This window comes from Arachis stenosperma, chromosome 9 (assembly GCF_014773155.1).
Source record: "Arachis stenosperma cultivar V10309 chromosome 9, arast.V10309.gnm1.PFL2, whole genome shotgun sequence".
Taxonomy (NCBI): Eukaryota; Viridiplantae; Streptophyta; class Magnoliopsida; order Fabales; family Fabaceae; genus Arachis; species Arachis stenosperma.
Window position 1 is genome coordinate 4,646,744 of NC_080385.1, and position 22,780 is coordinate 4,669,523.

A 22,780-nucleotide genomic window follows, 5' to 3' on the forward strand; every position below is an offset into this window, starting at 1 on the left:
CACATAGATTTGGGTTTTGCACCAATGAATGAGGCTATTCAGTTTCATATCATCTGTCTCACAAAGTATTTTAGCTTATTTTCTACACGTTCTGTTCCACATTTTACTGCACTAGTTACTTCCCTCTCTGCACTTGGCAGCGCCTCTAAATCAAGTTTGAGGGCAGCAAAATCTTTTTCAGGTACCTTTTTAAACTAACTACCAATGCAAAGCTTGTAGCCTCTAGGCATATATTAACTTCTAACTGTGTAATTCATATATTAACTTCTAAGTCTTGTATGCCGTGTAATTCATATACTACTTATTATAATTCATAGTGAAAGGAGGACAGTTGAAATAGAAGTTTAGCTTAATTAATCAAAAACAATATGTGACATTTTACCCTAAAATATATAAAACATTACTCTCTGTGTACAGCACAAAATCAATCAAGAGAAACCATCTATGTTTCTACACTTTGTTGCCTTTTTCTCCCTATAATTGCTCCCATTATTTTAACCGGTATTTGCACAACCACCAATATTGTATAATAGAATTATTCTTTATTATTATGAGATCTGTCAAAACATCTCAGTGTGAGGAAGACTAAGTCAATATCTTTTAATTTATGGCTTAGTTTTGGAAGGATTTTAAATTATTGTTTGTGAAGGCTGGAGCCAAGGTGTCCCAAATCATTCAAGTCGAGGAACGTTGTATGTTTTATTATTTGTTAAATTAATATTTTATGTGGAAGTGGATTCAGAGAGAACTATACCTAAACCTTCATCGTTAAAAGCATTTCTATACACAACATCTTGTAAGAAGTTGGTCCACCTTGGTTTGTATCAGCAATCTTATCATGTTTTAACTTCCAACAGCGGGGGAAAAAAAAAAGTAATCTACTATTCCTAATTCCCCTTAAACTCTTTCTAGGTTCCAAATTTACAAATTACAAAATAAATTTGCAATAAACTTGAAGGAAAAGAAAATATTATTTTGAAGCTCATATATAAATATATACTTGAATCAAAATTGTTAAGAAGCTCTAGACAATATATAAAAACGGCTCAGTGATGATTTCTAAAAGGAAAACCTACTGAAAAGTTCAGCATATTCATTGGATAAATTAGCAAAAACAATGTGTATGAAACTTCTTTAACTATCTTACAACACCACTGAACCCAGGCATTCTTTCCATTCTCTGACTCCACAATACTCTTCTTACCAATGATACATCTTCCCACCTTCCTGCATCTGCATATATGTTTGATAGGAGAACTTTACCTCCACCATGAGATGGTGCCACCCCGGCTAAGCTCTGTCCAGCCCTCTCTCCAATATCTACATTTCCGTGAGTTCTGCATGCTGCTAATAAAGTTCCCCATATTACGACGTCAGCCTTTATTGGCATGCTCCTTATTAGTTCTTCAGCTTCTTCTAATAACCCAGCTCTTCCGAGAAGATCAACCATACAGCCATAATGCTTGATATCTGGTTCAACATTATATACACTCTTCATGCTTCGAAATATTCTCTGCCCATGATCCACTAGCCCAGCATGACAACAAGCACTAAGGATTCCTATAAATGTAATTGGATTGGGCTTAATACCATATCTATGCAAATCAGAGAAAACCTCTAGGCACATACTTGCATGTCCGTGTGATGCTAATCCACATATAATTGCATTCCATGCAGACACGGAAGACACAATGTCTCGAATCTGATTGAAAAATTGTAAGGCGGTGTTGATGCTCCCGCATTTTGCATACATATCAATCATGGCTGCACATAAATTGTCATTCAAAGGAATGCATTCACTAGTAGTGTACTCATGGGCCCATCTTCCTTCATTCAATGCACCTAGAGTGGCAATTGCGGAAAATACACCCACCATGGTAACTTCATTTGGTTTGACCCCACTAGCTATCATTTTGTGGAAGAGATCAAGAGCCATTCTTGGTTGTTCAGTTTGTGCATAGCCAGCAATCATTGTACTCCACGAAAATGCGTCTCTTTCGGGCAACTCTTCAAAGATTTGCCTTGCCTGCTCCATCATTTTATTTTTTATGAATCCAGCAATAAGAGCATTCCATGATTTTAGGTGATCCTTTACACCCACTTCAAATTGTAAATTGGCAAGGTCCATCATCCCACAAGATGAATAAAAATAGATGATCGTAGTCTGTATGAAATTGTAACAGTCAAATCCTTTTTTAACAACTGTTCCATGCAATTGCCGACCTTCGCTGACTGCTGTCTCACGACCACATGCTGAAACCAAATTCACAACCATGACTTCATTAGGCCCTATTTCATTTTGAAGCATTGCACGATACATCACCAAAGCTTCATGCAAACAAGTTGTTTGGATGCAACAATCGATCATCGTCCCCCAAGAAACAACATCCTTATCAAGAATCCTCTCAAACAACTCCTTGGTCATCTCAAGATGCCCCGCCTTTGAATACCCATTCAAAATCACATTCCAGGACACCAAATTAGGCTCAGGCATCTCATCAAACAGCCTCCTCGCTTCCCCTAAACCCAAACAACCACAATAAGCATGCATCAAATTAGTCGAGACAACTACCTGCCCCTCAACAACCAACTTAATAATCAATGCGTGAACCATCCGGCAGTTCCATATCTCACCAAAATGTAAGCAAGCAGACACAACATTCACCAAAGTGACCTCATTAGGGACCACACTATGATCCATCATGTCCTTAAAAACTTCAAGGGCATCCCCAAAGCAACCATTTTTAACAAGACCCATTATCATGGTGGTATAGGATACAAAACCTTTACCAGGCATTACGTCAAACAGTTGGCGGGCATAGCCAATTTGGCTAGCTCTCATGTACCCAGACACCATGATATTACAAGAAACATGGTCCAACGTAGGACAAGCCTTAAAGAGCAACTGGGCATCGAACAAGGAGCCGCATTTAGAGTACATGCTGATCAAGCTGTTACGAATGAAGGTGTTGGAATGGAATCCGAGTTTGACGACCAAGGAATGGAACTGGCGGCCCATCGGAGCGGCGGAGAATGAGGAACAACACTTGAGAGCGGAAACAAGTGCAAGCTCGCATTCGTAGTGGTTGTGGTTTTGTCTTGCATTGAAGAAAATACGAACGCAGTGTTGTGGGTCTTCTGAAGGAGGGGCTTTGGTGGCTGAAGTGGAAACCCATTTAAGTGTTTGAGGGAAGAATTTTAGTCTGAGATTCTTAGAATTGAAGACCCACAGGAGGTGAAACATTAAACTCAAAATTGGATCTTCCTCTGCAATACTTGTGTAGAATTTGGCAAATCCAACTGCTTTACCGATGATTGGTGTTTCAATGTTACGGCATTTGAATATCCATGACAAAGCGGACCACATTCAAAATGCCATCCTCAACACAATTGCAGAAGGGAGGTACCCAACTGCTGATCTTGGAGGCAAAGCAAAGACAACCGAGTTCTCCAATGCGATTATTGATCATCTCTAAATTCTTCTCTTGAGTAGGCAAGGAATTGCGGCTAATTTTGTTTTCTATTAATCTCCTATTTAGTTATACCTGGCTTTTTGTGAGGAGTAGGATAGGATTACCTCAGCATAATGGAAAAACTCATCTAAGGGTGTGACCTTATAACTACAAGGCATGGGCAAGCCTTAAAATATTCACTGCCTATGCAGTGTTATGGCCTTGAGAGGGTTGGAGTCTTTTTTTACACTTGTAAAATGCTTTTGATTGATAACCCTCTTTATTCTATTTTACTATTCTTTGTCAATAATACAGTTAAATAAATAAAGTAGCATACGCATGTTTCATTCATTCGTCTTTCTTGACTCTGCCTGTTATTTGCTTAATTTAAGTTATTTTTAGAGGAATTCCATCAATACAATCATGCCACTGTTGGGAGTTGCCCTAAAATAATGTGTATGATATTTGTTTTTAACTCTACAACCATATGTTTGACTATGTATATACTTGATCCAAATCATGATACACCAAATGGGAAAACAAACTTTCAAGTTTCTGTTGTTGGAAATAGGTGGATTGTTAGTTATTGGCAAGGCAAAAAGGCAAAGAAAGATTATTGTTTTTACTGGAATAGATAATGAGCCAATAGCTTTTGTGATTTTCTTTAAAGTACAAATGCAAAGCTTGTAGGAGGACAGTTGTATGCCGTGTAATTCGTATGTTAACTTCTAAGTCTTGTATGCTGTGTAATTCATATACTACTTATTATAATTCATAGTGAAAGGAGGACAGTTGAAATAGAAGTTTAGCTTAATTAATCAAAAACGTTACTCTCTGTGTACAGCACAAAATCAATCAAGAGAACCATCTATGTTTCTACACTTTGTTGCTTTTTTCTCCCTATAATTGCTCCCATTATTTTAACCGGCACAACCACCAATATAGTATAATAGAATTATTCTTTATTATTATGAGATCTGTCAAAACATCTCAGCACCCACTAATCAAATTAATTGTGAGGAAGACTAAGTCAATATCTTTTAATTTATGGCTTAGTTTTGGAAGGATTTTAAATTATTGTTTGTGAAGGCTGGAGCCAAGGTGTCCCAAATCATTCAAGTCAAGGAACGTTGTATGTTTTATTATTTATTAAATTAATATTTTATGTGCAAGTGGATTCAATTTAATTATTATGCATGTTTCAGCACTATACAAGTATATAATACTAAGCCACGAACATGGTTAGTCCACTGCAAACGGCAAACACGTGAGATTCCTTGTCCTTGAGAAAACCCAGAGATCTGAATACATTATATCCATCCACCAACAAATTCCTCAACCCTTTCATTCTTTCCTCATCATCTGCTGCACTTGATTTTCAGTCATGGCTGCAAAACTTGAAGGTGGAGCTTATCTCTCTTCTTTTATTGATGCTGTTTCAAAGAAGTTGTCTTCAATACTTGAAGATGACTTTGTCCGTGAAGGAAATGACTCTGACCTGGAGTTGCTTGGAAGGTTGGACGATTGCCTGTGTGATGTTGGACCTGTGCTTGACGATGCTGAGCTGAAGCAGTTCAGTGATGAAAGAGTGAAGAAGTGGCTTGTTGATCTCCAAGATGCTCTCTATATGGCTGATGACTTGCTTGATGAACTCTCCACCGAAGCTGCCACTGCCACTCCAAGGGATCCAGGTAACTCTTATGACTGGTCTCCCTCTGTTGATTCAATTATTGAAGATAGTGGTGTCATTGAAAAAATAGTTGGCAAACTAGAGTCTGTTGTAGGACGAAAAGGTAAACTTCGTCTAAGAGAGAGTGCCAAGGTGGACTTCTCATCATGGAGAATTCCATCCACATCCCTTGTTGTAAGTTCTGACGTATTTGGTCGTGATGAAGAAAAGGAGAAGATAATCAAATTGCTGTTAGATGATACCTGCGATGCTGAATCTCGTGTGACTGTGATCCCTATCGTGGGAATGGGCGGAATAGGAAAAACTACTTTGGCTCAACTGGTTTACAATGATGCCAAAGTCGTTGGAAAATTTGACACTAGAGCATGGGTGTGTGTTGCTGAAAATGCTGACCCTATTAATGTTACAAGGACAATAATAGGGGCAATAGATTCTTCTCCCTGTACCATGGATAATTTTGATTTACTTCAGACTGTTTTGATGGAAAAGTTGACAGGAAAGACATTTTTAATTGTTTTAGATGATGTCTGGGATGATCGACGAGACATATGGGAGGATTTTCTAAAACCTTTTTGGTTTGGGAAAAATGGAAGTAAGATTCTCTTAACAACCCGCAGTGAATATGTTGCTTCTGTGTTCGCAGCTAACAATCTATATCATCGACTAAGTTTATTGTCGGAGGAAGATTGTTGGTCAATGTTTTTGAAGCATTCATCTATTTCTACTAGTTCTAAACAATATGCAACTCTAGAACCAATTGGTCGAAAAATTGTTGAAAAATGTAAGGGGTTACCTTTGGCCGTAAAGACACTTGGGGGTTTATTGCGCAATAAGTATAATGAAGTGGATTGGGAGAATACACTTGAATGTGAAATTTGGGAACTCTCGGAATATGACTGTAAGATTGTTCCTGCATTAAGAGTTAGTTATTATTATCTCCCTTCACATTTGAAGCGGTGTTTTGTTTATTGTTCATTATATCCCAAGGATTATGAATTTGACAAAGAAGAATTAATTTTGTTATGGATGGCCGAAGATCTTTTACGACCAAAGAAAGCTAACACATTAGAAATGACTGGTTGTGCATATTTTGATGAATTAGTTGCGAGGTCTTTTTTCCAACCTTCCAATACTAATGGAAAGTTATTTGTAATGCATGATCTCATGCATGATTTAGCAACACTTTTTGCTGGGAAATTCTATTTCAAACTCACAGAATTTGGCAATCAACACATGATAGGTAGCAAAACTCGTCATTTATCAAATACTAGAGCATTTGTTGATAGCATCGAATTAATTCGAGAGGCTGAAGCAATACACATGAGAACATTTTTAGATTTTTCTTTGCTTGCCTATTGTGATTCAGTTAATTTTCAAAGCTTTCTACAACATTTGGGATGTTTAAGAGTTTTGTCATTCAAAAATATTTCTCCAGAGTCATTACCTGATTCAATAGGTGAACTGATTCATTTGCGTTATTTGAATCTCTCTTACATATATTCTATGACATTGCCTGAGTCAATCTTTAAATTGTACAATCTCCAAACTTTGAAGTTGAGGAATTGTCATATGCTTAAGATGCTTCCAAGCCGCATGCAAGAGCTTGTGAACCTGCGGCACCTTGATATTCGAGGTTCTTCTGATCTAGAAGAGATGCCAAAGAAAATGAGCAAGTTAAAGCATCTAAATTTCTTAACTGATTATATTGTCGGCAAGCACGAAGAGAATGGGATAAGAGAATTGGGACCACTGGACAACCTTCATGGCTCATTTTGCATTTCCAACTTGGAGAACGTGAAGAATAGTGGTGAAGCTTTGGAGGCAAAGATGGGTAACAAGAAGCACATCAACACTTTAAAATTGAAATGGCTTCCAAATGGTGACAATGATGACGTTGAAACCGAAAGAGATATTCTTGACAAGTTACAACCTCATCAAAACTTGAAAGAGTTATCAATTAAGGGTTATCCGGGTGAAAGATTCCCAGATTGGTTAGGCCTTTCTTGCTACTCCAATATGACCAAATTGAGTCTGGATAGTTGTATAAATTGTTGTGAGCTTCCTTCACTGGGACAGTTACCCTCTTTACAGCATCTGGAGATTTCTAAACTTGATGGGTTGGAGAAAATTGACTCTGAGTTCTACAACAAAAACAATGCATCATTTCAGGAGAAGACACCCTTCAAATCTCTTGAAACTCTGAAAATTGAGTATATGTATCGTTGGCGGGAGTGGCATTTTCCTGATGAGTTTGATGGTTTTCCTGAGCTTAGAATTCTTGAAATAAGAAGCTGTCCTGTGTTAAGAGGAGATCTGCCTGCTCACCTTCCCGCTCTGGAGGAACTTATCATTGTTGGATGTGAAGAGCTTGCATGTTCGTTGCCAAGGGCTCCCAAGCTTCACGAATTACATGTGCTGAATTCTGGTTTTGTTACGGATGCGACCATGCACAATGTAGACATCACAGGAACCCAGCTGGCGAAGTCCGTATTGGAGTGGCTGCCCCACATCCAACCGCCACGCGTCCAACATCTGTTTATCAGTCACTGTTATTCAGTCATATCAATTTCAGCAGATTATGTGCCTGCTTCGTTACAAGATCTTGTCATCTTTGATTGTCCAAAATTAACATTCTCAGAGCAACTGCACCACAAGTCACTCACGGAGATAGATGTGTACGATTGTGATTCACTGACGTTGTTTCCATTGGGGGCCCTTCCAAATCTCAAGAAACTCGCAATCCGGGGATGCAAAAACATGGAATATGTTGAGATGCCACAGACTCTTCCAAGTCTCTCTCATATATGGATCTCAGACTGTCCTGGTTTTGTATTCCTACCGGCTCTAGCGTTGGCTGCTCCCCACCTACAGGAGCTGTATATACGCAATTGCCCAGAAATTGATTGTTTTGCTGGGGAGTGCCTCCCGCCGAGTCTGAAAACTCTTGAAGTCGTTAAGTGCCAGAAACTAGAGAGGTGGATAACATCAAACGGTTTGCAGAGTCAAGGCCTTACACGTCTAATCCTTGATGAATGGAATGAAGTTAAGTCGTTCCCAGGAGCGGGTTCACTTCCTGCTTCTCTTGTGTGTCTAAAATTGTCTACATTCTCAAATCTGGAGACGCTTGACTGCAAGGGGCTTCACCATCTTACCTCCCTAAAAAATTTAGCAATTCGTAACTGTAGAAAGCTTGAGAATATCACAGAAGAACATTTGCTTGCCTCCATAGAAAATATCTACTTAGGGGAAAAATGTCCTTTGAGGCATAAGTTGGAAGAGATGGAAGACCCACATATTCAATTCGTTAAAGGTAAGTTTTTTTGCTCTGACCTTCCCTGAACTCAGTGATCTCCAATTACAATGCTAATTGTTTGCATCAACCGTTTTCATTCCGTTGTTAATACACCAGCATAATGTTTATTATCTTTTCATTCTTAACCATTTCTCTGTAATATGGCTACCCTTTACACTCTAAAATTTTCCAATTTTTTAAGGATAACAACTTAGATCCTTAAAAAAGAACAAAAAAGCAAACCTTTTTTTATCGCTTCCTTGTTGCTTACGGTATTTGCATGGTTTAATGCAGTGGATAACTGTTAATGCTACTGTTGATTCTGATTTTGTACCATCTAATGTGCAATGAGAGTGGCCGCATACAGGTAGACACATACTTCCTGAAATATTTTGCTTTATTTGTGAAAAGTCATTCTAATTAGCAAGAAAAGACTTACTTTTCTTATGCCATCGAATTTTAATTTTAACTTTGTTTTATTTCTGTCATCTTGGGCACTTAAAAAATAAGTGGTAGATTTTGAAGATGCTCCAATCTATTTATAATATTTATGAAAGTATATGTTTTGTTTATCTTGCATTGGGCCTTCCAGCTTTGCCCTTATGGAAGATTGAAGAGTCAACATAAATTCATGGCTGAGGCAATGTGAGAATTGGGGTGCACTGAAGTAAGTTTGCATTGTCTACGTCTTGCAACTACCTCTTGCATGTATTTTTTTATTGACGGTACTTTGCTTTGTTTAGGTTTATGAATGGAGCAACTTGCTACACCAATGAATCTCTAGAATCACCTATTATGTCAAGTGAAGCATTTGCTTCTGCCGCAAAGAAAGCAAATAATCAAGGTTACATACCGTTTAAAGTTTTTTCTGCCGATGTTATTCATTACTGAAAATTTCTATCATTCCTCGTACTTGTTCCTTGTCTCTGTTTTTAGTGTAGAGTCTAAGATTGCAAGAAAATGCAAGTCCTTTCATAGATATGATAATGCAAACATTCAATAATAAACTAATGGTTGTTGTAAAAGGCTTCCTTGATTTATATTGACTTCGAGAAAGGAGCGGTTTCAAGCATCTTGTTTGTGTGTTGGCCATTATTATATCTTGGTTGTGCTTATTGAAAGACATCAGATGTTAGTATCCAAATTGGCAAAAACTAAATTCATCAAATATATGTATATAAACACAGTGCTAGCTCCATAGGTTGATGTTTTTATTTTTCATAAAATCAATGTTCTATTTTCTATATTCTGCCAGAACTATGGGACTATCTCATGATGCTTCTTATCGTAAACTTGACAAGTAAAAACTTTGATTTCCTGTATAGGTATTGGGTTCTCAGAGATCCTGAAAGTAGTGTGATTTCTTCCCTGAAACTGTTGAATCTATGATGGGGACTAGCAGCCTGTGTGATGCGGAAAAACTGGTAGCAATTCAACGCTTGGTTGCACCTTAGATAAAATGTCTCAGACTAGAACATCACCTACTTTAATATGTGGCTTTCATCAATGATAATCAAGGAAAAACTGGTAGCAATTCAATGCTTGGTTGCACCTATGAGCAGAGTGCTTTGGATAAGCAAAGAGAAGAACATGCAAGAAGGATTAAATTCATCATTATCATGATAATTTTGAAGAGGGTTGTAATTCAGATGGTGGCATTGCATGCCATGTTAATTGGAAAGAAGCATTATTATTATTATTATCCTCAATATTACATAAGGCTATAGAGATGGAAGATTATGGTACTCCAAGTAGCTAAGAATCTCCACCAGCTGATGATTATGATTTCTACAGAAAACATGAAGAGATCCCAAGCCCTGGTGCTGGTCATTGATTATGATCATCAAGCTAAGTGAGTAAAAATACTATTATGTACTATGGCTTTTTTTTTAAATGTACATATATATGGTACATTAATTTTCCTTTCCATTTTTTGTGATATGTCTAGTTGGTCTTTTTGGTGATGCTGTTTAGCTTCTGAATTTGTTCTTTGTTATTGTAGGTGAGGTTGTAATTATTCCTGGGACCAGCTTACTGTGTACTTATTACTGGTCATATATATATTATGTCAGAGATGATCCCCGGGAAAGGTTTTTGCTATACATATATATGCTCCGAGAGAATGCTAAAATTGATTCTTCCTTGTATTCCTGTACCCATGGAAGTAGTTAAGAAACCTGATGTCAGTTTTCAAGGTAAATGATAAGTCTTTTAGTGATAGGATTTTTTTCTCTCTCTTTACTCATTATTTATTTACGGTATAAATTTGTATGCTTTGCTTTATATATTCCAATTATATCCATTGGAACTAGTGTTATCAATATGAATAAACACTTGTTATTTTGTCGAAATTTAGCTTGTTCTTTCCATCTTGTAAGCATATTTAACCAGTGGATGCAATCACAAACATCAAGAGGGCTTGTAGGGTGGACAATAGAAACTGGCAAGGAGATCCATGTGCCCCCTTGCATACAAATGACAAGGTGTAGAGTGCAGCTCTTTTGATGGCTTTCTAAGAATCACATCCTTGTAAGCTTATCATTCGTTAAATAACACATATTAGAAAACTATTAACCATTTAATTATAAAAAACATGTATAAATTCATGATTGAAATAATAATAATAATTTTTGAAAATGGAATATATAAATGAAGGGGGGAGAGCACTATGTAGGGACTGAAATTGACCATAGAACACAGTTTTGTGACATGGGAAAGTTTGAAATCAGTTCGGCAAAATCGGTTGGCATGAAAGGGCCAATGGCCACCCCCATTGCTAAAGGCCATCGTTCCTTGAACCTTACCCAAAGGAAAGAACTTAATTTGTATGCAAATGTTTGTCCCTGATATAGCCTTCCTGGCTACAAAACTCGGCATGATAATGTAAATCTCATCACATATGCGGAAATACAGGAGTACAGTGGGGCTGAACATCAGGTAAGCTTTACAACAGTTAATGTTAAATACTATCAACCAAGTTCTGATTAATATATCTTTCAGTATTATTGTGTTATAGGTTGAGAGGTGTAGTAGGAAGTCTCAAATCATTATACGCCACGCAAGTTTAAGGGTCGCTGAGTGCTTTTCACTATGCCAAAGAACATGGAAGAGAGAGGGTATCTGCTATTCACTAGGCCAACATTATACAGAAGACTGATGGTCTTTTCCTCAAGGTCTATCATTACATTCAAATTATCTATAAATATCGATCATATTTGATTTGTGAATCCTAATAATAACCTTTTATTTTGAAATTTGTTTTAGTGCTGTTGTGAGGTTGCGGGGAAGTATCCTAAGATAAAGTATGAGGAAGTTGTCATTGACAATTGCTGCATGATGGTATATTTGTGAACTTGGATTTAGGGGGAAACTGTATTTGGAAATTCATTTTGAGTGTTGAAAATGGAATTACTCTCATTCATTTTTATAATCTACAGCTTGTGAGGAATCCTGCTCTTTTTGATGTATTAGTGATGCCAAACCTTTATGGTGAAGTTATTAGTGACCTCTGCTGGCATGGTTGGGGGTTTGGGTTTGACACCAAGGTAAATTTTGCACTCTGGTCAACAAATTCTAGAAGCTACATTCTTATCATCTGACATCATTTCATACATGTTTCAGCTGCAACATCGGGTGAGGGAGGTATTGCACTAGCCAAGGCTGTACATGGTTCAGCACCTGATATTGCTGAAAAGGTAAGCTGCAAAGTTCTTTCTCAACCTTATATTATCTGTTATTAACTTATTACAGAATATGAGATTTATTTGGATGCTTGTTTCATGATAGTGCTTAATATCAGTTTGCCCTCTGCAATTTCATAAAACTAATTTAGTGTTCTCTGTCTTCTTTTAAAAAGAAAAATTTGTTAATAGTAATTGTTATCAATTTACTTCTGCCATAGTGGTCGCAAACAAGTTCTAACCTTGGAAACTTGCAACCTTTTTTCAATTTGGGTTATATTTCTGTTGCTTACCTGTATTTTGCCAGACTTGTGCTTGTGTAGAATTTGGCAAATCCAACTGCTTTACTGCTGAGTGGTGTTTCAATGTTGCGCCATTTGAATCTCCATGACAAAGCCGACCAAATTCAAAACGCCATCCTCAACACAATTGCAGAAGGGAAGTACCAAACTGCCGATCTTGGAGGCAAAGCAAAGACAACTGAGTTCACCAATACAATTATTGATCATCTCTAAATTATGCTCTTGAGTAGGCAAGGAATTGCTGCTAATTTTGTTTTCTGTTAATTTCCTATTTATTTTTTCCCAACTTTTTTCGAGGAGTAGGATTACCTCATCATAATGGGAAAACCCATCTAAGGGAGTGACCTTATAACCACATGGCGTGGGCAAGCCTTAAAATATTGGGTGCCTATGCAGTGGTATGGACTTGAGAGGTACAGAGGGTTGGAGTCTCTAAAATGTACTTTCTCTGATAACCCTCCTTAGTCCATTTTAGTATTCTTTGTCAATAACATAGTTAAGTAAATGAAGTACCATTAGTTTGTTTTTATATTTGTTTTGCCTTTTTCTCCCTCTTATTTATCTCATTATTTTAACCTGTATTTGCATAACCACCAATATAATGGTGAGAAAGACCGAAATACTAAGACTTTGTTTATTTGGAGTGAAGTAGAAGGGAAACAGAGGAGAGGAAAAAGAAGTTGCAAGTATTGATGTGTAATTTATAAAGAAAAATTTTCAATTTATCTTCTCTCTTCTCTATTTCTCTCCAATCAAACAAAGCCTAAGTGTTTAAGTCAATATCTTTTAGTTTTTTGCAACATTTCTTATTATCTTTCTCCTTTTAAAAATAAATCTAAATACCCTAAAACTTCCACTCGGATCAAGGTAAGTTCTGGTCTCAGAATCTCAGCAAATTTACAAGGAGGAAATTTGACTATAAATCATGGATTTGTGTTGCTGAAAATTTCGATATTTTTAATGTTAAAAAAGATTGTAATATTAGGTTTTTGTGACATGAATAAGGTAAACAAGGATACAATTTACACTACTTTTCTTTTGGGTTTCATGGATTACCAATTTGTGCTAAAAAGATAAACAAACTTTCTACCATTCAACATTGCTAAACATGATTTTGATAAAAGTTCATTTTAGTACTCAAGTATGAATACAAACGTTAGAAGGGTATTATTGAATCACTAACTTATATAATATAATATAGTCAAGTATGTATAATGTAAGTAGTTCTAACCCTTGAGAGATACAAAGAGGTAGCCAGTAGCCAAACTAGCAGTAGTAGTAGGATTGAAAGTGTCATCATCATGTAGAAGAAAAATAAAAAGCGTCCTACTAGATTCTCATTATATTTATCAATATCATCATTATCAACGGACAAAACAAAAGCTAAGTTATTACTTATTAGCCTTGCATTGTTTTGGAAGGATTTTAAATTCTTGCATGTGGAGCATGGTGTCATAATTTATTGAAATTTTAAATTATTATTCTATCTGCAAGTGGTTTTAATTTATCATGAAACACCATTCGAGGAAGTGTTTAAAAGATTAAACGGTGTAAACACAATTCTAAGTTCTAACAGCTGGCTGCCATTCAGCTAATAAAAAAAGTCTTTATATTAATTAGTTTTTAATACCTATTATTGAGGTATCCACCAGTATGCTTATCACGTTATTAATTAATTATTGTATAATGTTTCAGTACTGTACAAATATATAACATCAATCAAAGAACATTGTTAGTGCATTGCAAACAACAAACACTTGAGATTCATTTGCTTGAGAAAACTCAGATCTTAATACACTACATTGATCTTAGCTACTACTACTTCCCTCAACACCTTTCGTTCTTTCTTCATCATCTGCTGCACTTGATTTTTCCGATCATGGCTGCAAAACTTGAAGGTGGAGCTTATCTGTCTTCTTTTGTTGATGCTATTTCAGAGAAGCTGTCTTCAATACTTAAAGATGACTCCGTCCTCGAAGGAAACGAATCTGCCCTGGAGTTGCTTGGAAGTTTGGAGGAAACTCTGTCTGATGTTGAACCTGTGCTTGATGATGCTGAGCTGAAGCAATTTAGTGACAAGAGAGTGAAGAAGTGGCTTGTTGATCTCCAAGATGCTCTGTATGTGGCTGATGACTTGCTTGATGAACTCTCCACTAAAGCTGCTACTGCCAATCCAAGGGATCCAGGTAACTCTTCCTTCTGGTCTCGCGCTGTTGATTCATGTATTGAAGATAGTGGTGTCAATGTCATCGAAAAAATAGTAGGCACACTAGAGTCTGTTGTAGGACGAAAAGGTAAGCTTGGTCTGAAAGAGAAAGAGAGTGCCAAGTTGGACACATCATGGAGAATCCCATCAACATCTCTTGTTGTAAGTTCTGACATATTTGGTCGGGACGAAGACAAGGAGAACATAATCAAATTGCTGTTAGATGATACCTGCGATGCTGGATCACGTGTGACTGTGATCCCCATCGTGGGAATGGGCGGAATAGGAAAAACTACTTTGGCTCAACTGGTTTACAATGATGCCAAAGTCGTTGAAAAATTTGACACTAGAGCATGGGTGTGTGTTGCTGAAAATTCTGACCCTGTTAATGTTACAAAGACAGTAATAGGGGCAATAGATTCTTCTCCCTGTACCATGGATAATTTTGATTTACTTCAGACTAAGTTGAAGGAAAAGTTGACAGAAAAGACATTCTTAGTTGTTTTAGATGATGTCTGGCATGATCGACAAGACATGTGGGAGGATTTTCTGAAACCTTTTCATTATGGGAATAATAAAAGTAAGATTCTCCTAACAACCCGTAGTGAAAATGTTGCTTCTGCGTTTGCTGCTAATAATCTACATTATCGACTGAGTTTATTGTCGAAGGAGGATTGTTGGTCGGTGTTTTTGAAGCATTCATCTATTTCTACTCATCTTAAACAATATGCAACTCTGGAACCAATTGGTAGAAAAATTGTTGAAAAATGTAAGGGGTTACCTTTGGCTGTGAAGACACTTGGGGGTTTATTGCGTAATAAGGATAATAAAGGAGATTGGGAGAATATACTTGAAAGTGAGATTTGGGAACTCGCAGAAGATAATAGTAAGATTGTTCCCGCATTAAGAGTTAGTTATCATTACCTCCCTAAACATTTAAAGCGGTGTTTTGTTTATTGCTCATTATATCCCGAGGATTATCAATTTGACAAAAGCCAATTAATTTTGTTATGGATGGGTGAAGATCTTTTACGACCAAAGAAAAACAGTACACTAGAAAATATTGGTTGTGCATATTTTGATGAGTTAGTTGCAAGGTCATTTTTTCAACCCTCCAATACTAATAAAAAGTTATTTGTAATGCATGACCTCATGCATGATTTAGCAACATTTTTTGCTGGAAATTTTTTTTTCAAATTCAAAGAATTTGGCAGTCCATACATGATGGACAATAAAACCCGTCATTTGTCATGTGCTGCAAAATATGAGGATAGCATCAAATTATTTCGAGAGGGCTATAATGGAGCAGTATGCACCAGAACATTTTTATATTTTTCTGTGCTTCCCTATTTTGAGTCACGTGATATTGAAGGGCATCCTAGGCTTTTACGACAACAATTGAGAGTTTTGTCATTAACTATAAAGTCAATGCCTGATTCAATAGGTGAACTGATTCATTTGCGTTATTTGAATCTTTCTAAGTCACCTATTGTGGCATTGTCCGAGTCAACATGTGAATTATACAATCTCCAAACTTTGTTGTTGAGGAACTGTTATGAGCTAGAGATGCTTCCCAGCCGCATGCAAGATCTTGTGAACCTGCGCCACCTTGATATTCGAGGTGCTTGTCGTTTGAAAGAGATGCCAAAGGGAATGAGCAAGTTAAAGCATCTACAGTTCTTAAGTGATTATATTGTCGGCAAGCATGAAGAGAATGGGGTAGCTGAATTGGGAACACTGGACAATCTTCATGGCTCCTTTTGCATTTCCAAATTGCAGAACGTCAAGAATAGTGGTGAAGCTTTGGAGGCAAAGATGGGTAACAAGAAGCACATCAACACTTTAGAATTGTATTGGCCTCGAGATGGTGACATTGATGATGTTCAAACTGAAAGAGATATACTTGACAAGTTACAACCTCATCAAAACTTGAAAGAGTTATCAATTCATGGTTACCGGGGTGAAAAATTTCCAGATTGGTTAGGCCTTTCTGGCTACTCCAATATGACCAAATTGAGTCTAATTTGTTGTATGAATTGTTCTGAGTTTCCTTCACTGGGACAGTTACCCTCTTTACAGCATCTGGAGGTTTATAAACTTGATGGAGTGGAGAAAATTGATTTTGAGATCTACAACAAAAACAATGCATCCTCACAGCCGGATACACCATTCAAATCTCTTGAAACTCTGACAATAAATGATATGTGTGGTTGGCGGGAGTGGCATATTCCTGATGAGTTTGATGGTTTTCCTGAGCTTAGAGTCCTTGAAATAAGAAACTGTCCGGTGTTAAGAGGAGATCTGCCTGCTCACCTTCCGGCTCTGGAGGAACTTACCATTGCTGATTGTGAAGAGCTTGCATGTTCGCTGCCGAGGGCCCCCAAGCTTCACCAGCTTAACGTACGTAACCGTTTTTCAAAATCAAGGGTGAGTACGGGACCGCACAAGGTAGTGATTTCGAAAACCCAGCTGGCGAAGTCCGCATTGGAGTGCCTGTCCCACATCCAATCGCCACGTGTCCAATATCTGGATATGAGAGACTGTGAGTCAGCCTTGTCAGTTTCAGCAGACTGTGTGCCCGCTTCATTACAATATCTGCAAATCCAGGACTGTTCAAAATTAACATTTTCAGAGCAACTGCAACACAAGTCACTAACGGAGATATCTATACAGTGGTGTCATTCACTGACGTCGTTTTCATTGGGGGCCCTTCCAAATCTCCAGGAACTCACAATCCGTGATTGCCTAAACATGGAATATGTTGAGGCGCCACAGGCTCTTCCAAGTCTTCGTTATGTATGGATCTCAAACTGCCGTAGTTTAGTATCCTTGCCGGTGCTAGGGTTGGTTGCGCCCCACCTAGAGGAGCTAAAGATCAACGATTGCTCAGAAATCGATTGTTTTGCTGGGAAGTTCCTCCCGCCGAGTTTAAAAAAACTTGAGGTCTGTAGCTGCGAGAAACTGGCGAGTTGGATAACATCAAATGGTTTGCAGAGTGAAGGCCTTACCTATCTTCTCCTTGAGAATTGGAATGAAGTTAAGTCATTCCCAAGTGAAGGCCTCCTTCCTGCTTCTCTCGAGTCTCTAAGACTCCGGTGCTTTCCAGATCTGGAGACACTTGACTGCAAGGGGCTTCGCCATCTTACCTCCCTACAACATTTAGTAATTAGCTGCAGTGAAAAGCTTGAGAATATCACAGAAGAACATGTGCTTGCCTCCATAGAAAAAATCTACATAGGGAGAGAAAGTCCTTTAAGGCGTAAGCTGCAAGAGATGGAAGATCTACAGATTAATTTCGGTAAGTGTTCTTGCTCTGATCTACCCTAAATGCAGTGCTCTCTGTTTTCATTCTTAGTAACTATGGCTGACCGTTTCACACAAAAATTTTAGTACTTTTTAAATAAAAAGTTCATATGACAAATTAAATGCTTACAAAGTAAACTTTTTCATGATCGCTTCTTTATTGCTTACAGTATTTGTATGGTCTATTGCAGTCCATGATAATGATTACTATTACTATTGATTCTGATTTTACACCATTTCACATGCCATGAGAGCAGTAAGCAGCGGCATACAGGTACGTGGATACTTCATGAAATAGACTATTTTGCTTTAGTTGGGGAAAGTCATTCCATTAGTCAATTAGGAAGAAAAAGGCCTACTTGTGCGATCGAATATGAGTTTTAATTTTTCTCTTAATTCTGTCATCTTGGGCACTTAAGAGACAAGTCTTAGATTTGAAGGTGTTCCAATCTATTTATCTATTTGAGATATTTATGAAAGTATATTTTTCATTTATCTTAATCCCTTGTAAAGTGCTGGTCTAAGCCTAGATTTTATTTGTTGACAAGGTTCTATGTTTTCAGCATACTCATGCATTGGGTCTTCCAGATTTGCGCTCATGGAATTCTATTATGTGTTGCTCATCTGACTCTTGTCATTGGATGGGGTGTGTGGTTATGCAAAAACTGAATGTTAGTATCCCAAACACTTCTGTATGTCATTATCTACAATCTCTGATATAGTCATAAGGTGTTGTATAGTTTGTGAATGCAAAAAGAAATGTAATGTTGATTTTTATTAATTATAGGGAAGATTGAAGAGCCAACATTAATACATGGCTGAGGCAAGGTGAGAATTGGGGTGCACTAAGGTAAGTTTGCATTGTCCATGTCTTGCAAATTGCTGCCGCCTCTTGCACTGTCTGTGTACATTTTTATTGACTGTATAATCCTACCCTGCTTTGTCCAGGTTTATGAATGGAGCAACTTGCTTTACCAATGAATCTCTAGAACCACCACTATGTTAATTAAAGAATTTGCTTCTGCTGCAAAGAAAACAAATAATCAAGGTTACATACGGTACATAGTTTTTTGTGCCCATTCTATGCATTATTTAAAATTTCTATCATTCCTTGTATTTGTTCCTTGTCTCAAATTAATTCTAGTTGTCTTTGTTTTAAATGTAGAGTCTAAAATTGCAAGAAAATACAAGTTGTTTCGTAGATATGATAACGGTTGTTGTAAAAGGCTTGTTTGATGTATATTGACTTCGAGAAAGGCGTGGTTTCAAGAATCTTGTTTGTGTGTTGGCCATTACATCTTGGTTGTGCTTACTGAAAGACATCAGATATATGTAACCAGTTTAGCAAAAATTAAATTCATCAAATATATTATATAAACACAGTGCTACCTCCATAGGTTAATGTTTTCCTTTTTCATAAAACAAATGTTCTATTTTCTGTATTCATCGACTATGCTACGTGTATACTAAAATCAGCTACCAAAGTCAGCTATCAGTATAAAATATATGTTGGAATACAAATACACAATGAAAATAAATTAAACCACACATGTATTTATACACAAATACATTAGTGACTGATTTTAGTGTACGATAGCATTTTTGTTTCTGTATTCTTCCAGAATTATGATACACTCTCATCATGCTTCTTATAGTGAACTTGACAATTTAAAATTTTGGTTTCCTGTATAGGTATTCAGCCTTCCAGAGACACTGAAAGCAGTATGATTCCTTTCCTGAAACTGTTGAACCTATGATGGGAACTGCTAGGTTGTGTGACACAGAAAAACTGGTAGCTATTCAATGCTTGGTTACACAACATCACCTGCTTCTTTAATCTGTGGCTTTTTCATCAATAAAAGTCCTTTGCCAGGTGAACACAGACAAAAGAAGGAAAACTTCTTGAATCCTCAAGGAGGAAGAGCTTTCCTTCTTCCACGTAAATCTTGAACCATTCAAGTGATTTTGGGATATGTAAGAGGTCATGGGGTCTGCATGAATAAAAGGCAAAGATGATATCCGGGGGAGGGGGGGGGGGGGGGGGAATAAATTTCTTCCTTTGAGGAGGAAAGAATCTCTCTACATGAAGGATCCAAATCTCCCATGTCTGGGGCATTGAGGTTGATAGGGGACGGAATTGATGTTCTAATAACATTTTCAAGAGGTATTTTGTTTCATTCTCTCCGAAAGTTATTACATGTTTTCCAAATGTATATTTCTGTAGCAAGAACTTTTTTTCCTGCGTAAGAAATTTCATGCATATATCAAGTGTCCTTGGGTCTATTATTTGTAATTTTTAATACCTGGGCATGTGACTGAATTGTGATGTGTAATTCAAGCACTCAGACTTTGTTGATAAATGAAGTGTAATTTGTTAACTTATTGGAAGTGACATTATACCTATTGTATGAATTATTTGTTGATGTTACAGTACTCTTGGATTTCATCAAGCTAATCTTCTATTCAACCAGAGTAACTTGAATTTCTTAGTTCAACCATGGGCTTGATCCATGGCTGAACTCACAAATGGAACATCAAAGTGGATTATCCATATATACATGCTATGCCTTCTCATTCTGCTGTCTTATTGGAAGCCGAAGATAGAACATCTGTGTCTGAGGTTTCACTTTTGCTTCTTGCAAGTACATAAAAGTCATTGAAATGCTCATTGGTGTAGAGGGTCAGTTAATACTTAATAGAGTTCATTTTTATTGCATCTTTCTCATAGTCAATTTCCACCTTGAATTTGAAATTGAGTCCAAATTTTACAGTATAGTATTCTTATTAGAATGTTACCTGATTTTAGACCCATTTTTCTTATGTTCAGTTGATAAGATGATTATATCTACCATGAGGTAGTTAACATTTGAAGGTTTAGGTTACTTGTAGCAGAGTGCTTTGGATAAGCTAGGAGAAGAACATGCACGAATGATGAAATGCATCATCATGATGATTTTGAGGAGGTTCAAGCTCCAAGAGAATGCTAAAATTGATCTTTCCTACTGTGACTGCACCCATTAAAGTGGTTAACAAAGCTGATGTAAGTCTTAGCTTGTTCTTTCCATTCTTTTAAGCATATTTAGCTTGCATGTGTACACTTGATTATGATGAATATACAAGTGGGATGGTGTAGTGTGCAGCTCTTTTGTTGGCTTTCTAAGAATCACATCCTTGGAAGCTCATCATTCATTATATAATACATAAATTAGAAAACTATTAACGGTTTAATTGTAAAAACCATGCATAAATTCATGATTGAAATAATAATAATAATAATAATTTTTGGAAATGGAATATATAAATGAATTTGTCTTCAAGTGGACTAATTGGTCGTATACCAGCAGATATCTCCAAGCTTACCATGTTGGAATTACTCTCAATATATAAATGAATTTTGAAAATTCATTTGGAGTATTGAAAATGGAATTACTCTCATTCATTTCTATAATCTATAGGTTGTGAAGAATGCTGCTCTTTTTAATGTACTAGTGATGCCAAAACTTTATGGTGACCTTATTAGTGACCTTTGTGCTGGCTTGGTTGGGGGTTTGGGCTTGACACCAAGGTAATTTTTGCACTTTGGTAAACAAATTCTAGAAGCTACAATCTTATCACCTGGCATCATTGGTGAGGCCGTGAGGGAGGTATTGCTTTAGCTGAGGTTGTACATGGTTTAGCACCTGATATTGCTGGAAAGGTAAGCTGCAAAGTTCTTTCTCAACCTTATATTATCTGTGATGGATCTTCTCAACTTATTACAGAATCCAGGATTTATTTGAATGCATGCATCATGAAAGTGCTCAATATCATTTTGTCCTCTACAATTTCATAAAACTAACTTGGTGTTCTCTTCTTTACAAAAAAGAAAAAATTGTGAATAGTAATTGTTGTCAACTTACTTCTCCCATAGTGGTCACAAACATGTTCTAACCTTGGAAACTTGCAACCTTTTATCAATTTAGGATTATATTTCTGTTGCTTACCTGTATTTTCTCGGGACATGTGCTTGTGTAGAATTTGGCATATCCAACTGCTTGACTGCTGAGCGGTGTTTCAGTGTTGCGCCATTTGAGTCTCCATGACAAAGCGGACCAAATTCACAATGCCATCCTCAACACAATTACAGAAGGGAAGTACCGAACTGCTGATCTTGGAGGCAAAGCAAAGACAACCGAATTCGCGAATGAAATTATTGATCATCTCTTGAGTAGGCAAGGAATTGCTGCACATTACGGCGCTCTTAGAATACTGTAAAACTCTGTTCATCCCAATAATGATGTGTGATACACACTGCAACCAAATATTAAGACAAGAAAAGGCCTTCTCACACCATGCGAGATACTTCCAAAAAGAAAAAGACACACAAATGCTTCTCGTATCATGTGATAAACCCATGGTCATATTCTGGTGTTTCACCTCCCAGTCCTGTTTTGGGTCCTCTGGGAAGTTTTAAAAATAACTTTTTTGAGTTTTGACTTGTGAAAATGAGTAGTATTAATGTTTGATATAATTTTCAAAACTAAATTGCAGTTTTCTAAAAAGTTATTATAGAGAGGTTAAAAAAATTACTTTTCCTATAATACTACTATTTTTTATCACATTTCTTTTAAAATAAGCACTTTTATAATTAAAAATTCAAATACAAAATAACTTATTTATAAACAATGATTTTTGTAAATAATGTGAATAATGAGTTTTAAAGTTGACCCAATAAAATAAAAAAAAATACTACACCCCAAATGACCTCCTTTAGTATTAGGATAATTATCTGTATACCTAGTGAATTGAATATTTAACCATTGTTAACTATGTATAAGTAAATCGAATCAAAAGAAATAACCATCCAACTAAAAAT

General features: G+C 36.8%; 4 protein-coding genes and 1 long non-coding RNA gene across 8 annotated transcripts; 4 read left to right on the plus strand and 1 right to left on the minus strand.

The window, feature by feature from the left end:
* Positions 1 to 1,028: 1,028 nt before the first annotated feature.
* Positions 1,029 to 3,673, minus strand: LOC130948334 (pentatricopeptide repeat-containing protein At5g19020, mitochondrial-like). The gene has a single exon (XM_057877057.1). The coding sequence runs from the start codon at positions 3,365 to 3,367 to the stop codon at positions 1,139 to 1,141; it is 2,229 nt and encodes a 742-aa protein (XP_057733040.1). The 5' UTR covers positions 3,368 to 3,673; the 3' UTR covers positions 1,029 to 1,138.
* Positions 3,674 to 4,708: 1,035 nt separating this feature from the next.
* On the plus strand, positions 4,709 to 14,012 carry LOC130948655 (putative disease resistance protein At3g14460). 2 transcript variants are annotated; one of them, XM_057877496.1, is made up of 14 exons: positions 4,709 to 5,143; positions 5,225 to 8,452; positions 8,729 to 8,801; positions 9,027 to 9,101; positions 9,178 to 9,278; positions 9,760 to 10,286; positions 10,437 to 10,629; positions 10,813 to 10,963; positions 11,090 to 11,371; positions 11,451 to 11,607; positions 11,699 to 11,773; positions 11,872 to 11,979; positions 12,056 to 12,129; positions 12,422 to 14,012. In XM_057877496.1, the coding sequence occupies exons 1-3, from the start codon at positions 4,837 to 4,839 to the stop codon at positions 8,740 to 8,742; spliced, it is 3,549 nt and encodes a 1,182-aa protein (XP_057733479.1). In that variant the 5' UTR covers positions 4,709 to 4,836; the 3' UTR covers positions 8,743 to 8,801; positions 9,027 to 9,101; positions 9,178 to 9,278; positions 9,760 to 10,286; positions 10,437 to 10,629; positions 10,813 to 10,963; positions 11,090 to 11,371; positions 11,451 to 11,607; positions 11,699 to 11,773; positions 11,872 to 11,979; positions 12,056 to 12,129; positions 12,422 to 14,012. The 2 variants fall into 2 exon arrangements, with proteins under 2 accessions (XP_057733479.1, XP_057733478.1); XM_057877495.1 differs by having other exon boundaries at positions 4,709 to 8,452.
* LOC130948892 (isocitrate dehydrogenase [NAD] catalytic subunit 5, mitochondrial-like) lies at positions 10,164 to 12,629 on the plus strand. The gene is made up of 7 exons (XM_057877760.1): positions 10,164 to 10,176; positions 10,437 to 10,524; positions 11,287 to 11,371; positions 11,699 to 11,773; positions 11,872 to 11,953; positions 12,056 to 12,129; positions 12,438 to 12,629. The coding sequence occupies exons 1-7, from the start codon at positions 10,164 to 10,166 to the stop codon at positions 12,627 to 12,629; spliced, it is 609 nt and encodes a 202-aa protein (XP_057733743.1).
* A 110-nt stretch (positions 14,013 to 14,122) lies between the features above and the next one.
* On the plus strand, positions 14,123 to 19,943 carry LOC130948654 (putative disease resistance protein At3g14460). The gene is made up of 6 exons (XM_057877494.1): positions 14,123 to 17,920; positions 18,117 to 18,199; positions 18,489 to 18,596; positions 18,713 to 18,775; positions 18,874 to 18,983; positions 19,618 to 19,943. The coding sequence occupies exons 1-2, from the start codon at positions 14,296 to 14,298 to the stop codon at positions 18,143 to 18,145; spliced, it is 3,654 nt and encodes a 1,217-aa protein (XP_057733477.1). The 5' UTR covers positions 14,123 to 14,295; the 3' UTR covers positions 18,146 to 18,199; positions 18,489 to 18,596; positions 18,713 to 18,775; positions 18,874 to 18,983; positions 19,618 to 19,943.
* Positions 19,944 to 19,969: 26 nt separating this feature from the next.
* On the plus strand, positions 19,970 to 22,548 carry LOC130948656 (uncharacterized). Of its 3 annotated transcripts, none has more exons than XR_009073142.1 (4): positions 19,970 to 20,089; positions 20,357 to 20,965; positions 21,381 to 21,622; positions 21,940 to 22,548. It is a non-coding gene; the product is annotated as an uncharacterized LOC130948656 (long non-coding RNA). The 3 variants fall into 3 exon arrangements; XR_009073143.1 differs by lacking the exon at positions 19,970 to 20,089 and having other exon boundaries at positions 20,224 to 20,605; positions 20,753 to 20,965; positions 21,940 to 22,538; XR_009073144.1 differs by lacking the exon at positions 19,970 to 20,089 and having other exon boundaries at positions 20,226 to 20,605; positions 20,804 to 20,965; positions 21,940 to 22,536.
* Positions 22,549 to 22,780: the final 232 nt, after the last annotated feature.

What these genes read in the sequence shown, in the direction of transcription:
- LOC130948334 (XM_057877057.1), bottom strand. Translation starts at nt 3,367, where the DNA reads ATGTGGTCCGCTTTGTCATGGATATTCAAATGCCGTAACATTGAAACA.
- LOC130948655 (XM_057877495.1), top strand. Translation starts at nt 4,837, where the DNA reads ATGGCTGCAAAACTTGAAGGTGGAGCTTATCTCTCTTCTTTTATTGAT.
- LOC130948892 (XM_057877760.1), top strand. An exon ending in ACAGTGGGGCTGAACATCAG is followed by an intron (nt 11,372 to 11,698) that starts GTAAGCTTTACA and finishes AATTTGTTTTAG; the next exon opens with TGCTGTTGTGAGGTTGCGGG. An exon ending in CACCTGATATTGCTGAAAAG is followed by an intron (nt 12,130 to 12,437) that starts GTAAGCTGCAAA and finishes GTGCTTGTGTAG; the next exon opens with AATTTGGCAAATCCAACTGC.
- LOC130948654 (XM_057877494.1), top strand. Translation starts at nt 14,296, where the DNA reads ATGGCTGCAAAACTTGAAGGTGGAGCTTATCTGTCTTCTTTTGTTGAT. An exon ending in AGATCTACAGATTAATTTCG is followed by an intron (nt 17,921 to 18,116) that starts GTAAGTGTTCTT and finishes GGTCTATTGCAG; the next exon opens with TCCATGATAATGATTACTAT.